The 14058-nt window shown below is 48.1% G+C and overlaps 1 protein-coding gene across 2 annotated transcripts in view; it reads left to right on the top strand.

Moving 5' to 3' along the window:
* Window positions 1-14058, top strand: part of LOC132119236 (4'-phosphopantetheine phosphatase-like) — a 33183-nt gene that overhangs the window by 17827 nt on the left and 1298 nt on the right. For both annotated transcript variants that reach the window (XM_059529035.1, XM_059529036.1), the window contains exons 14-18: window positions 59-114; window positions 211-260; window positions 12383-12487; window positions 12589-12689; window positions 13915-13983. In XM_059529035.1, the coding sequence (XP_059385018.1) occupies window positions 59-114; window positions 211-260; window positions 12383-12487; window positions 12589-12689; window positions 13915-13983 (381 nt within the window). The remainder of the gene's footprint in view (window positions 1-58; window positions 115-210; window positions 261-12382; window positions 12488-12588; window positions 12690-13914; window positions 13984-14058) is intronic.

Genomic DNA, 14058 nt, shown 5'->3' on the forward strand with positions numbered 1-14058 from the left:
TTTTTTTTTTTGGGTCACACACACATTGGTTATATCCTTACCTTTAATTGTTCTTTAGTGTGCTTGAATCAGATCCAGAGTTTGGGTTTGAACAAGCAAAACAGCAATTACAAGGTATGAAAACTTATTAAATTATAAAAATAATTATAATAATAATAATATATAATTTGTTCTATCTATATCTAATTTATATAAATTTCTTATTCCCAGAGAGGCCATGGCTTGTGGATGCCTACAACCAGTGGATTGAGAGACTGAAGGTCAGATCTTAAATCGACAATGTCTTTAATAGGCCTCTCAAATGCTGTATTGAACTTGAAACTCTGTCCTAACTAGGGCTGTGCAAAAAAAAATCTAAGACGATTTTCATGCGCATCTAGTCAGTAAAGGCCCTCCTGTAATTAATTAGTAGTATATCTCCAGCACGTGCGTTCAAGTCAGGATTGCCAGGTTTTCAAAACAAAACCTGCCCAATTGCTTCTCAAAACTAGCCCAATCGCGTTTCGTTCCAGGCGATAAAATACACATTTTTTGGCGGGGTTCACTTGGTAAAATTTGCATTATATGGGATAAATATCACGTTATTGGGATTGGGGTCGCTTCAACCCATGGACATGAAAAACAACTGCAGACTTGGCAACACTGGTTGGCATTTACTACACAGAGCCGTAGTTCACTGACAATCTACACAAAATCGATTTTAAAATCGCAGGCGATTCTTTGCCAATTTTGTCGGTGAACTACGGCTCTGGGGTGCATTTCCCAAAAGCATCGTTAGCCAACTATGGTCGCAAGTTCCATCGTTACCAACGTAGTTCAACGATTCGGTGTTTCCCGAAACCATAGTTCAATTGAACATTCGCAAACTGCGTCGCTAACTTGTGTCGTTAGAACTGTGGTTAGAAGCATGCAGAGCCCCTCTGACGGGCACAGCGAGTGTGTCGCATGCTTGGGGAAACCCCACGTTGACACAGCACTTGCGGGAAATTTCTGTTCTCATTGCGAGAATCGCTTTCTTTTTAGAGAGCGATCTCGCTCCTCGCGCCCTCCTGTTTTCTTCCTCCCGCGAGCCGGCAAGGAAGAATAGGAGGGGGAGAGGATTAAAGCAACAGGATGAAAGCGAGCTCACGCCGGCTCAGCCTCCGCGTGCCTCGTTTTCTCCACCCAGAGGGGATTCCCCGGCCCTCTTTATTCAGCCAGACCAATGTCCCTCTGCTGCCGCGAGTGATCTGGTCTTGTTTGGAGGGACTGAGGAGGAACTGCTAGAGGACAGCATGTCTCTAGCTGCTTCAGATGCTGAGGAGCTGTCGGTCTCGCCGGACCCCGCCCACTCGACGTTATCTGAACCCAGCCGCACGGAACTCGGGATGGATGCCGAACTTATCCGCGTTCTCTCCAGGGCAGTGGATGAGCTGGGTCTGGAATGGTTTCCTCCAGAGGAACCATCCCGTAGCCGTCTGGATGAATGGTTTCTGCCGGGGTGCCAGCAAGCCCCTTGTCAGAGAACCGCCCCGTTCTTTCCGGAGGTCCACGACAAGCTTATAAAATCGTGGCGCGCCCCCTACTCGGCTCGCTTGCGTACTTCATCTTCATCCGCCCTCACCTCGATTGACGGCGCTGAAGAGAGAGGATACGAGCAATTGCCGCCGCTGGACGAGTCTGTGGCCACGCATCTCTGCCCGCCCATGGCTATTGGATGGAAAGCCAAGGCCAACCATCCATCCAAACCCTGCCGTAGGACATCGGCGCTAGCCAGACGTGCTTATTCATCAGCAGGGCAAGCAGCCGCTGCGCTCCACTCCATGGCAGTGCTACAAGTCTTCCAGGCCAAATTTCGGACTTGCCACTGCGTGCTACCAAGAGCTCTGCCCAGGCCATAGGGTGCTTGATGGCTAACCTGGTCATCCTGGAGCGCCACTTGTGGCTTAACCTCACGGCGATCAAGGATGCTGACCGAGCCCAGTTCCTGGATGCACCGATCTCCCCCAGCGGCCTCTTCAGTCCAGCGATTGAAGGGTTCGCTAAACGCTTCACGGAGGCACAGAAGTCGTCCCAGGCAATGCGACACTCCCTGCCAAAACGCGCTTCATCTGCTACTGCCAGTTGCCCCAAACAGGTGCCGACTCGTCAGCCTCCCAAGTAAACGTGCACTGCTACCGCCGCTGCCCAGCCTGTGAAATCTGTGAGCCTCGACACTGTTCTCCCTCGGCCACCAGACGGTTTCAGTTCCCTAAATGCATGGGACCCCCGGCCCAAGGTAGTGCTGGACCCTGCGCCACCGCCGTCATCCTGATCTACAGCCAAGAAAGAGGAGGGGGCTAAGTCTCGCTGTGGCGGGACCACCCCCCCAAACTGCCCCGTGTGTTTTGCCGTCCATCTCCAGGTGTCGACGAAGTTGTTTTTGCTGCGTCTCAGGGTTTTACAGCCGTTACTTTCTAGTTCCCAAGAAGGATGGCGGGCTGCGCCCCATCCTCGATTTAAGACATCTGAACCACGCCCTCGCGCCAGCGCTTCAGAATCATCACGCTGAAACAAATCCTCTCACAAATATGCTCGGGGGATTGGAAAGACGCTTACTTTCACACCCAGATAGCCCCCCGTCACAAGCCGTTCTTGAGATTTGCCTTCGAGGGCGTGGCTTCCCAATACAAGGGCCTCCACTTTGGGCTGTCTTTGGTGCCTCGCATGTTTACGAAGTGCATGGATGCGGCTCTTTCCCCTCTCAGGCAGAAATGAATCCGCATGCTCAATTACCTCGACGACTGGCTAGTTCTAGCTCAGACAGAGGGGGAGGCATCGAGTTACAGAACTTTGCTCCTCAGCCATCTGGAATGCCTGGGGCTCAGGGTCTAGTGGTGTGACTATCGCAGAAATTTGTGCGGCGACTGGTTGGAACTGCCCGTCCACATTTGCTAGATTTTATAATCTAGACGTCCCGGCACTTCATGCTAGGGTACTTTCTGTGTAAAGGTCACCTTTTTGTTCCTCATTCGCATGCTCTTCGCAATTCTTTGCCCAAGACACAAACTCTGCTCGTATGCACTCGATCCCTTTGGTACTGAGGCGATACGAACACAGGATGATCAGGCTAGGCCAGGCGTAACCTCATTGAGCTTATTCTGCTCCAAGTTGCTATTATTATATCTTGGTATCACAAATCAAGTATGATTGCGTTGGTCGTCCCCCCTTCTTAGCATGGCGTGATTGAACTGGGTTCCCATAAGCGTCTTCGACTCAGTACGAGTGAAGTATTGAAAGGGAATTTACTCTGTTACTAACGTAACCTCGGTTCCCTGAGATACGGGAACGAGTACTGCGTTCCTTGCCATGCTAAAAGGCTGCACGACTCAGTCGTCGCTTCAGTCGAAGTAACCTGAATTCCTGTGGCAAAGCAGGCAATATTTAGCCAGATCCCCCGCCCATTTTGGTGGGCTTTGGCGGGCTTCGCTGGCATAGGTTTGTGCAGCACCGCTGCCGAGCCATTGGTTTGTTTTAATAACACTGCACGAACCAATGGCCGTGCAGTTTCACTGCGTGATTGAATAAGGCTTCAGTTCAGGAGAAAAAAATAGTTTTTCCCATAAGCGTCTTCGACGCAGTACTCGTTCCCGTATTTCAGGGAACGTCTGGTTACGTATGTAACCCTCGTTCCCTGAAGGAGGGAACGGAGACGTTACGAATGGGATCTCGCCCGAGAGCCCAATCACCTTCAAATGGTACAAAACGAGCTAATGGTACACAAAGTACCTTGGTCTGCGGAATCTGCATCGCGAGCTCCGCCCCGCAGAGCGGGTATATAAGGAGCAACGCGAGCAACTCGCATTTAAGTCTTCGCTGAGGAGCCGAGCCAGTGACCCGGCCGTTCAGCAGAACAGCGATGTGGCAAGGGGACCCCATTCGTAACGTCTCCATTCCCTCCTTCAGGGAACGAAGGTTACATACGTAACCAGACGTTCCCTTTCAGTCGGTCACGTTCGACGTTACGAATGGGGTCCCTTACAAAACGCCACATGGCTGTCTTCCAGCGACCCGTGTGAGTGATAGCACCCTGTCGTGAGGCCAGCACGAGTGAGGGCCTATAGCTCACACAGACTACACTGGGTAGCATATTCCATCTGGGCATATGCTAGCAGGCTGCCTGCCCGTGGGAGGACTTACAGAAGGCAGGTATCTACCAAGGTGGTGATACATAAGAACTCTGAGGTACCCAGCCCGCAGGGTGGAAGTTAAAACGACAGAGCTGGCAAGAGGCTTGCCAAGGGAAAGACACATGCTGCGGAGAGACTTACTGTGGACATACACACGTGGGGTTACCCAGAAGGGGAATCACGACACATGGAGGCACCTAGTCCCACACATGGCTGACCAAAGGGCATGTACACAAGTGTTGGACATCAACAATGCTGGAGGAACCCAGGGTTCTGACTGAGGAACTCACCTGAGGGAAATAGCGCACGCATCCAGTCCGCGGAGTGGAATGGCGCAGCAAGCGGATTGACACCGAGCAGGTCCTTACTGGCCCGAAGGGGCGAGTACCCGGGAGGACACGGGCTCTACACGGAGATTATAAAACCTCGCGAATGTGTTAGGTGTCGCCCAGCCCGCAGCTCTACAGATGTCTGCTAGCGAGGCGCCATGCGCCAGCGCCCAGGAGGAAGCTACGCTCCTAGTTGAGTGAGCTCTCACCCCTAGGGGGCATGGCAGGTCTTGAACCTGATAACCCAGGACAATAGCATCCACTATCCAGTGGGATAACCTCTGCTTGGAGACAGCCTTTCCCTTCTGCTGGCCTCCGTAACAGACAAAGAGCTGGTCTGAGGTCCTAAGGCACCGAGTTCTGTCCACGTAGGTGCGGAGCGCACGTACTGGACAGAGCAGCAACAGAGCTGGGTCTGCCTCCTCCAGGGGCAGCGCTTGCAAGTTCACCACCTGATCCCTAAAAGGAGTGGTGGGAACTTTGGGCACGTACCCAGGCCGGGGTCTCAAGATAACGTGAGAGTTAGCCGGCCCGAATTCCAGGCACGCTTCGTCAACTGACTTACCTTCAACAGGGTCATGGTGAGCCGAAATGGCGGCCACATAGACCTTGAGGGTGGAAGGAGACAGCCTTCGTTCCAATCCCTCCTGAAGAAAGGAAAGCACTGACCCAATCGGACATTTCCAGGGGTCCTCACGCCGTGAAGAACACCAAGTGACGAAGAGGTTCCACTTCAAAGCATAGGCATGTCTGGTGGACATGGCTCTAGCTGAAGTGATGGTAGCTACACCTTGAGGTGGCAAGGTACCTAAACCTTCTGTGACCCGTCCAGAACCCACACATGTAGGTTCCACAGATCGGGACGTGGGTGCCAGAGGGTGCCCCGTCTCTGAGAAAGAAGGTCCTTCCTCAGAGGAATTGGCCAGGGAGGGGCTGTCGCGAGGAGTATAAGTTCGGGGAACCAGGTCCGGCCGGGCCAAAAAGGCGCAACCATGAGGACCTGCTCCTCGTCCTCCCTGATCTTGCACAATGTCGGTGCAAGAAGGCTCACTGGGGGAAACGCAAACTTGCGCAGGCCCAGCGGCCAGCTGTGTGCCAGGGCGTCCGTGCCGAGGGTTCCCTCGGTCAGGGAGTAAAACAACTGGCAGTGGGAATTTTCTGGAGAGCCAAGCTCACTGGGGGAAACGCAAACTTGCGCAGGCCCAGCGGCCAGCTGTGTGCCAGGGCGTCCGTGATGAGAGGTGCCCTCGGTCAGGGAGTAAAACAACTGGCAGTGGGAATTTTCTGGAGAGGCAAACAGGTCTACCTGAGCGTCTCCAAAGTGTTCCCAAATCAGCTGAACCGACTGGGGGTGGAGTCTCCATTCCCCGGGGCGAGACTGCTGCCGTGAGAGCTCGTCGGCTGCACGATTGAGCCTGCCCGGAATGTGAATGGCATGAAGCGACCTCAGATGCTTGTGACTCCACAGGAGGAGATGGCGAGCGAGTTGCGACATGCGGCGGGAGCGTAGACCACCCTGACGGTTGATGTACACTACGGTCGCAGTGTTGTCCGTACGGACCAGAACGTGCTTGTCCTTCAGCAGGGCCCTGAAGCGGTGCAGAGCAAGACGTACTGCTAGCAACTCGAGGCAATTGACATGCCACTGAAGTCGGGGTCCTGTCCAGGAGCCTGACGCAGCATGCCCGTTGCACATGGCACCCCAGCCCGTGGCAGAGGCATCTGTTGATACAACAACATGTCTGGACACTGGTTCTAGGGGTACGCCGGCCCGTAGAAACGAGGGGTCCAACCACGGGGTGAAGTTTCGGCGGCAGGCCGGAGTGATGGTCACTCGGAGCGTGCCCTGTTGCCATGCCCATCTCGGGACTCGGCCGTGAAGCCAGTGCTGAAGCGGTCTCATATGGAGTAACCCAAGCGGTATGACCGCCGCTGCGGACGCCATATGCCCCAGGAGCCTCTGAAACAATTTCAGTGGAACCGCTCTCTTGCCCTCGAATTGTCTCAGGCAATTCAGCAGTGACTGCGCGCGCTCGTTCGTAAGCCACGCGAACATGGCGACCGAGTCTATTTCCATACCGAGAAAAGAGATCCTCTGCACAGGGGAGAGCTTGCTCTTTTCCCAGTTGACCTGAAGACCCAGTCGGGCGAGGTGTCTGAGCACCAGATCCCTGTGCTCGCACAACTGCTCTCGAGAGTGAGCTAGGATCAGCCAGTCGTCGAGGTAGTTGAGGATACAGACACCTTGTTCCCTGAGAGGAGCCAGGGCTCCCTCCGCGACCTTCGTAAAGACGCGGGGAGACAGGGCCAATGGGAGGCATAGCGTCCCTTAGCGGGGGCGGAGTGCGGACACTCATCTGACTCAAAGTAGCAAAGAGGGCATGAGAAGGCGGAGCTTTCTCGGGCCGGCTTTGCCTGGAAACTGGCAAGGGGAGAGGGGAACGAGAGCGGCGAGGAAGCACGTCGCCAACTGTCGTTAGTGGCCTCTTGGGACCCGGAGGTAGAGGAAACAGCTCTTTTAGTGAAGGTTTGGGTACCACCGGCCGCAGGGCCAGTGGCGGAACAAAAAGAAAACGAGAACAAAGGATTCTCCCCCGGCCCTCCTCCGGGGGAAGGAGTGGTCCTGCTACCATCTCCTGACGAGCTGACGTCTCCAACTCCGGGTCGCCCGTCTCAGGAACGCCGCTTGGCCTGGCGTTTGGCAGGCTTAGGGGCAGAGACGGGTTGCGCCGCCCTTCTGCGGCCATCTCCTCGCTGCGGCCGGGGTGAAGGCTGCTGCTGTGAACCCAGCAGGAGTGGAGGGGGCCGCAGGGGGGCGCCCTCGGCGACGAGCAGGCTGAGGCGGCTGCGCCGGCGGCAGGGTGGAGGCAGCAGAGGGCCGCCGGGGCAGGATGTGCTTGATGGCCTCGGACTGCTTCTGGGCGGCAGAGAACTGCTGGGCAAAGCTCTCTACCGCGTCGCCGAAGAGGCCATCCTGGGAGACCGGGTAGTTGAGGAGCTGAGCCCGGTCAGGCTCCCTCATGTCTGCCAGGTTCAGCCATAGGTGGCGCCTCCTGCAAAACCCCTGGGTCAGCACTGCCCTCGTGCAGCTGCCGGAGCAGCTTGGCCTGATAGACTTGAAGTGAGGCCATGGCATGCAGGGCAGAAGCAGCCTGGCCCGCAGCTCTGTAAGCCTTGGCCACAAGCGTGGATGAGAACTTACAGGCCTTGGAGGGCAGCTTGGGACCACCACGCCAAGCGGAGGCACTCTGTGGACACAGTTGCATCGCAACAGAACGCTCCACCGGGGGAATCTCAGCATACCTCTTGGCCGCCCCGCCATCGAGGGCAGTGAAGGCGGAGGAAGTACCAGAACGGTTTCGGGCAGTTAAAGGTGCCTTCCACCAACTGGTTACCTCCTGGTGCACTTCCGGGAAGAAAGGAACCAGAGGGGGGTGCTGGCGATCCGCATGAGCAGCCCCCAGGAACCAATCATCCAGCCTCGAGCGCTCAGGACAGGGTGGAGGGTTTCACTCAAGCCCGATGCTCTCCGCTGCCCGGCAAAGCACGGCCGTCAGCTCGGGATCGGACTCGGACAACGCTGGCACTCCCGAAGGAGGCAACGCAGCCGAATCCTCATCTCCCGAGGACTCAAGCCCGCCTTGTGATGCGGGGATCGACATAGGGTCCTCTTCGCGAGCCCCGAATGAGATGTCAGGAGCCTGAGTGGGTCTAGCGAACTCATCCGGAAACTCGACCGGCTGCGGCGTATGTGAGGGGGTGTGGCCCGAGGAGGTTCGCTCGTCGGGGAAGCCCACACAGTAACCCTCAGATCACCCTGGCCACCAGCCGAAGTAGCCCTCTTACGAGAAGAAGAGCTAGAACGGGGTGTGGCAGAGGGGACTCTATACCTTTTAAGGTAATCGAGTCTCGATCTCAACGCCGAGATGGTCATGTCCCCGCAAAGAGAACATGAGCCATCCACGAACGCAGTCTCAGCGTGCTGGAAGCCCAAACACGTGACACAGCGATCGTGACCGTCAGGAGGAGCGATATATCGACCGCACCCAGAAACACACGGGCGAAATGACATCTTTAAAAAGACGCAAATCGGCCCGTATCTCTTTTGTGAGAGAAATTGCTCTTTTAGCGGTGTTGAAGCGCTCAGGGGAACGCGGGAGCTGTCGCAGGAAACCCAGACGAACCGCTGAATCGCGCCGTCACACCAACACCAGTGACTCTTGCAGCACTCCGGTGAAAGCAGCAAGCGATGTGCTCGGCTCCAAAGCGAAAGCTTGAATGCGAGTTGCTCGCGTTGCTCCTTATATACCTGCTCTGCGGGGCGGAGCTCGCGATGCAGATTCCGCAGACCAAGGTACTTTGTGTACCATTGGCTCGTTTTGTACCACTCGAAGGTGATTGGGCTCTTGGGCGAGATTCCATTCGTAACGTTGAATGTGACCGACTGAAAGGGAACCGAGGTTACGTTAGTAACCGAGTACGTTTTCTTAATTATACATTTATCTTTTTTTTTTTTATGTAAATGTTTTTTTTGTGAAATATAAAACAACAGGCTTTTCAGGAAGGTTTAGTTGTGTATTTTGCAATAATCATTGAATTGCAATGAATTGCACATATGAGCCATAAAAATCTGATGTATACAATATTTAACAACTAATTTTTGTTGAGTATATTTTATCATATACACATATACATGAAATAAATAAAACATGCATTGTTGACCTAAAATATTATTAAATAAATATTTTTATACCCCTAAAAGGGCAACATATCCTCTGAGATAAAAACATTTACATATTATTATTTTTTAAATGTAAAAATTTAATTAATAAAATTTCAACATTTAACATATTTTGGGAAAATACTCACTCTCATAACGTTTATATGAGAGTGAGTATTTTCCCACAACAGGTGTCCATGATGATTTTAAATGCTGTCTGTGAGCTAAACAAAGAATGTATAAACAAATTTACCAGAGTCCCATTTCAGAAAGGAGGTTAAGTGAAAGCTCTGAGTATGTTAACCCTGAAATGAGGGAAACTCTGGGTTTTCATTTCAGAATGGTAGGTATGTGAAACCCGAGAAAGCAGGTTAAGTTGAGCCAGTTTCTGAAAGAAAGGTAACTTATACCATGGTAACTTAGTCTGTGAACCTAACCTGGTCAGGAGCAGGTTTTCTTCATTAAACCCAGAGGTACTTTCCGTCTCCTGCCCCTTTTTAAAGTGTAAGTAATGTTGAAATACATCATTCATTCATTTACACCGCAAAAATGTTATTGATATTATGATTACTTACTAAGTAGTTTGGAATCTAAAATAAGTGCATTTTACTTAAAACAAGAAAAAGAATCTTAATGCAAATGGAAACAGGATTTTTTTTTCACCCCATTGGCAGATAATTAGCAAAATAAGAAAAATACATTCTTGAATCTAGAAATACTATCTAGAAAATGCATCTTGATTTAAGAATCTTAAGATATTTTGGCTGGAAACAACAAGACAAAATACTAAGTAAAAAAATTCATTCATTGCACACGTTTTACCATTGGTACCATTTTTAAATGGTAGTTTTCTGTAACATCGGGGATGTAGAGCACTTTAGTAAAGCCACAAGTAAGGCAGAGCAGTAATGAAAGTGTGTATCACTCTCACGCTCTTTATGAGAAGTTTTGTGTAGCTTCTTGAGCCCAAACCCACTGAAAATTAAGATGATTACTGTATGAAATAAAAGGATGCCAGTAATATTGTGGCCATCTCCTCTTTATCTGTTCTTCATTATTTTTCAAGCATTCTTGCTGTTGGCTGAGTATAAGTCAAATGTTAATATCGTTACTTTAATTAAGAAATGCAACAGTTTGGATTAGAGAACATTTAATTATGTGAAAAGATCATTGGACTATGTGGAAAAAGGTACTGCACATTGAAATAGATGCTGAATGATATTTATTTAATATGTCAAATGTTTGTAAAGTCATGTAGCCTACACTAATGAAGCTTTTATGCTTAAACCTGGTTGAACCTGATATTTTTATACTTAATGTTTAGATGCTTTTTTGTGTGTACTTAAAAAAATGCCTGTGGGATACCATAAAAAAAATGTATATTAGTTCACTAATTTAACGTTCTGTTTTGACCTTTTACCTTTGATATTATAGCAGTGATTAAGAATTAAAGTTACATATCAGAAATATGCAGAGATTTTTTTGTCGGGTGCTACTGCCATGGTGAATCATCAGCTGTTCTGAACCTGAAAACTCAAGAGTTTCCAATCTCAGGGTAAGTAAACGGAGTTCAAGTTTCAATTCAGAGATGGCTGAACCTCCTTATTGAAATGGGCCCAGATCTAAATATTCACAACAAACACTCTTTCAACATGAAACCAATAAATAAGACCTGCACTTTCACTGCCTCTCCCCACAGCCTCTCAAATGTTTGTAACCCCCGAGGATACGTCACACCTTTTAGGGTTAATAAGCACCTTTGTCTGTAAAAACACAAACATCATTGGGTCTCAATTACACACATAGTATTACTATAAACTATATACTATTATAGTGTACTATAAAATCTGCAAAGAAATTAAGATTAATCTAAAATCAAAGTAAAATTTTTTCTAAATGTAATTTTTTGTCAATTAAAAGTAGTTTTTAAGATAATCTGCATTATACTGTAGGTTGACCAATTATGGATTTAACTGATACAAGTAGCTTAGGTAAGAAAACGGTAACTGGTAACTAATTAATTGACCAATAGTTACTTTTAAGTAATATTATAAATTAAACCATTCCACACCATGTAAAATACTGAAAGTTATAATGTTTTGTGATTTATAATATAAAACATCTAAATAAAAAATAAAAAATACTTCTTACACTGATTTTGTTTCATGTTTAAGAATATAAGTATAAGAAAAGAAGAGTGAGAAAAAGGGATTTTTTTTTTGTCTTTGTTAAATTTTAATTTTATTTCAACATTATTAGTAAACATGCCAGTTGTGTGTGTCATATATTTTTTTCTTATGACTATGACTATGTTCTTACTGACTGTGCTGTTGTGCAGTATTTAAGGAATAATTGATGACGGGCCGGAGTAAATTATTTTGCACAGAAAATAATTGCACACCTCAGAACGTCCGTCTACCAATCCGATTAAAGCATTCAATGGCCCCGAAGTATAAATTGATTTACTAATGTAAACAAAACAAATTGCTTGTTGAAAACTGGTTAGGATGGATTGACACCAACTGGCTTGAAATTTGATAGTGGAGTTTGTAACTTTTTTTTAACCTGCATGTTGTGTCTAATGTCTACCCCGGCAGATTTTGAAACATTACAAAAAACATATGTGACCCTAGACTACAAAACCAGCCCTAAGTGTCAATTTTTAATGAGTTGTGTACATCATCTGAAAGAATAATAAATAAGCTTTCCATTGATGTATGGTTTATTAGGATCGGACAATATTTGGTCGTGATACAACTATTTGAATATCTGGAATCTGAGGGTGCAAAAAAAAATCTAAATACTGAGAAAATCACCTTTGAATTTGTCCAAATGAATTCTTAGCAATGCATATTACTAATCAAAATTAAGTTTTAATATATTTACGGTAGGAAATTTACAAAATATCTTCATGGAACATGTTCTTTACTTAATATCCTAATGATTTTTGGCAAAAAAGAAAAATCTATAATTTTTACCCATACAATGTTTTTTTTTGGCTATTGCTAAAATTATAACCCAGCGACTCAAGACTGGTTTTGTGGTCTAGAGTCACATATATTTTGCATCTGTTTCAAGACATTGTGCATACTATGAATTCAATATTTAGTCTGAAAGCATGTTAAACAGTCTATGAAGTCTTCCTGGTCTTGATTGAAGGTGTACCTGCTGGCTTTCTTTTGCAGGGTCCTCCTCATAAATGTGCATTATTTTTCGTAGATAATAGTGGAATAGACATTATTCTCGGGGTTTTCCCTTTCATTAGAGAACTTCTCATCAGAGGCACAGAGGTAAGTCATCAGCAATACACAATTATTAAAAATCAGATTATTGAGTCTTTTCAGTGTGTTCTTAAAGTTTTGGTTACGTATGCAATTATGTTGGCTTTTAGGTTGTTCTTGCCAGTAACTCAGGCCCTGCCCTCAATGACGTCACTAACAGTGAGCTGCAGATCCTAACGGAGAGAATAGCTGCCATGGACCCTGTCATTCAGTGAGTGCGCACCCTCTTTACTAGGGGTGTTATAAAAGTGTACAGTCTCTCACCTATGTAGAATGTAAAGTATAGATAATGTCACATGACACTGCAGCCTTTGTGCACTTTAATAGAAAGAATGAAATACAAATTATGTGATGCGAACCCCGATGTGAAATGATCTTTGACAGTTGCAACAGAACTAATCATATCTCTTTTAAATTCCAATAAATGTTAATATTTCACATAATTTACATTTTTATCAGTAATTGTGATAAATGTTCTGCAGTATATGGCTTAACCCTGTAAAGCCTGACATATAAAGTAATAATCAGTTGAGCCTTTAGACAAAATTTGTGTGCATATATATATATATATATATTGTGACGGGAGGAGCACAAGACAGACACAGTGGGTGTGGCGTCAGGCCTCGTAGAGGCTTTTATTAACAGAAAATCAAATAAAACGGGGGATAAAGGTGGCCAAAGGGGAAGAGTGTCCAAAATAAACAGGGATTCTGGTGTCCTCGTCATGCTGCGGGGTTCGTGTGGGTCGGGCAGTGTTCATGGAGGAAGGGTCCAGGTAAGGGGCGGAGTTCGGCGGCCGCACACGCTCCCCTCTTCGGCCCGGGGCGCGAGGGGCGGCGGCTTCCTCTAGCGGCCGCATCACTCTCGTTGGCCGCGGCGCTGGCAGGGGATGGACGGCCCGGCATCCTGGCCCGACGGCCGTGTAAACGGGTGCGGTTGCCATCTGGATCGCGGGTTCGGCAGCTCACGTCTCTGGTGGCGCGGGAGTCCCTCAACGCACCCTTCCTGGACCCACGAGGACACCAGTGTGCATGCACGGGGAAGAGACCGGTCTCCCGAGGAGAGGCGCGTTGGGCTTGGGGTGCCGGTGACAATCAGGGAGACAATCAGGAACAATCTGACTCGTCACAATATCATGCTGGTACATCAGGCTTTCATGCCTCATATAGAATGAATTCAGAGGATCAAACTGCACTAAAATATGCAATAGGGTCGAAAGGCTTGTAGAAGATTGTGTTCAAGCGGTTTTTCAGCAAAGTTTGATTTATGTTAATAATTTAGAGCCTTAGAATTTTGTGTAATACAGTAGATTTTAAAGGGTTGAAGCTTATTAAAGAGGTTTCTTTGAAAAATAAATATTGTGAACAAATACATCCTTATTTTTTTTGTACATCATACAGTAACAGGAGATCATATTTCCATTTTCCCTTTTTCAGTGCTGCACTTAAAGAGGACAGACTTGCTTTGGTGCAGAATGGTTCTAGTTCTCCTTGTTTGGATCTGAGGTATAATGTTTTGCCGCCATATTTGTTTTTTTATTTTTTGGAGTGAAACAGAAAGCCAATGCTATGCGAGTTCCT

Source organism: Carassius carassius, chromosome 38 (assembly GCF_963082965.1).
Source record: "Carassius carassius chromosome 38, fCarCar2.1, whole genome shotgun sequence".
In the NCBI taxonomy this organism is placed as follows: Eukaryota; Metazoa; Chordata; class Actinopteri; order Cypriniformes; family Cyprinidae; genus Carassius; species Carassius carassius.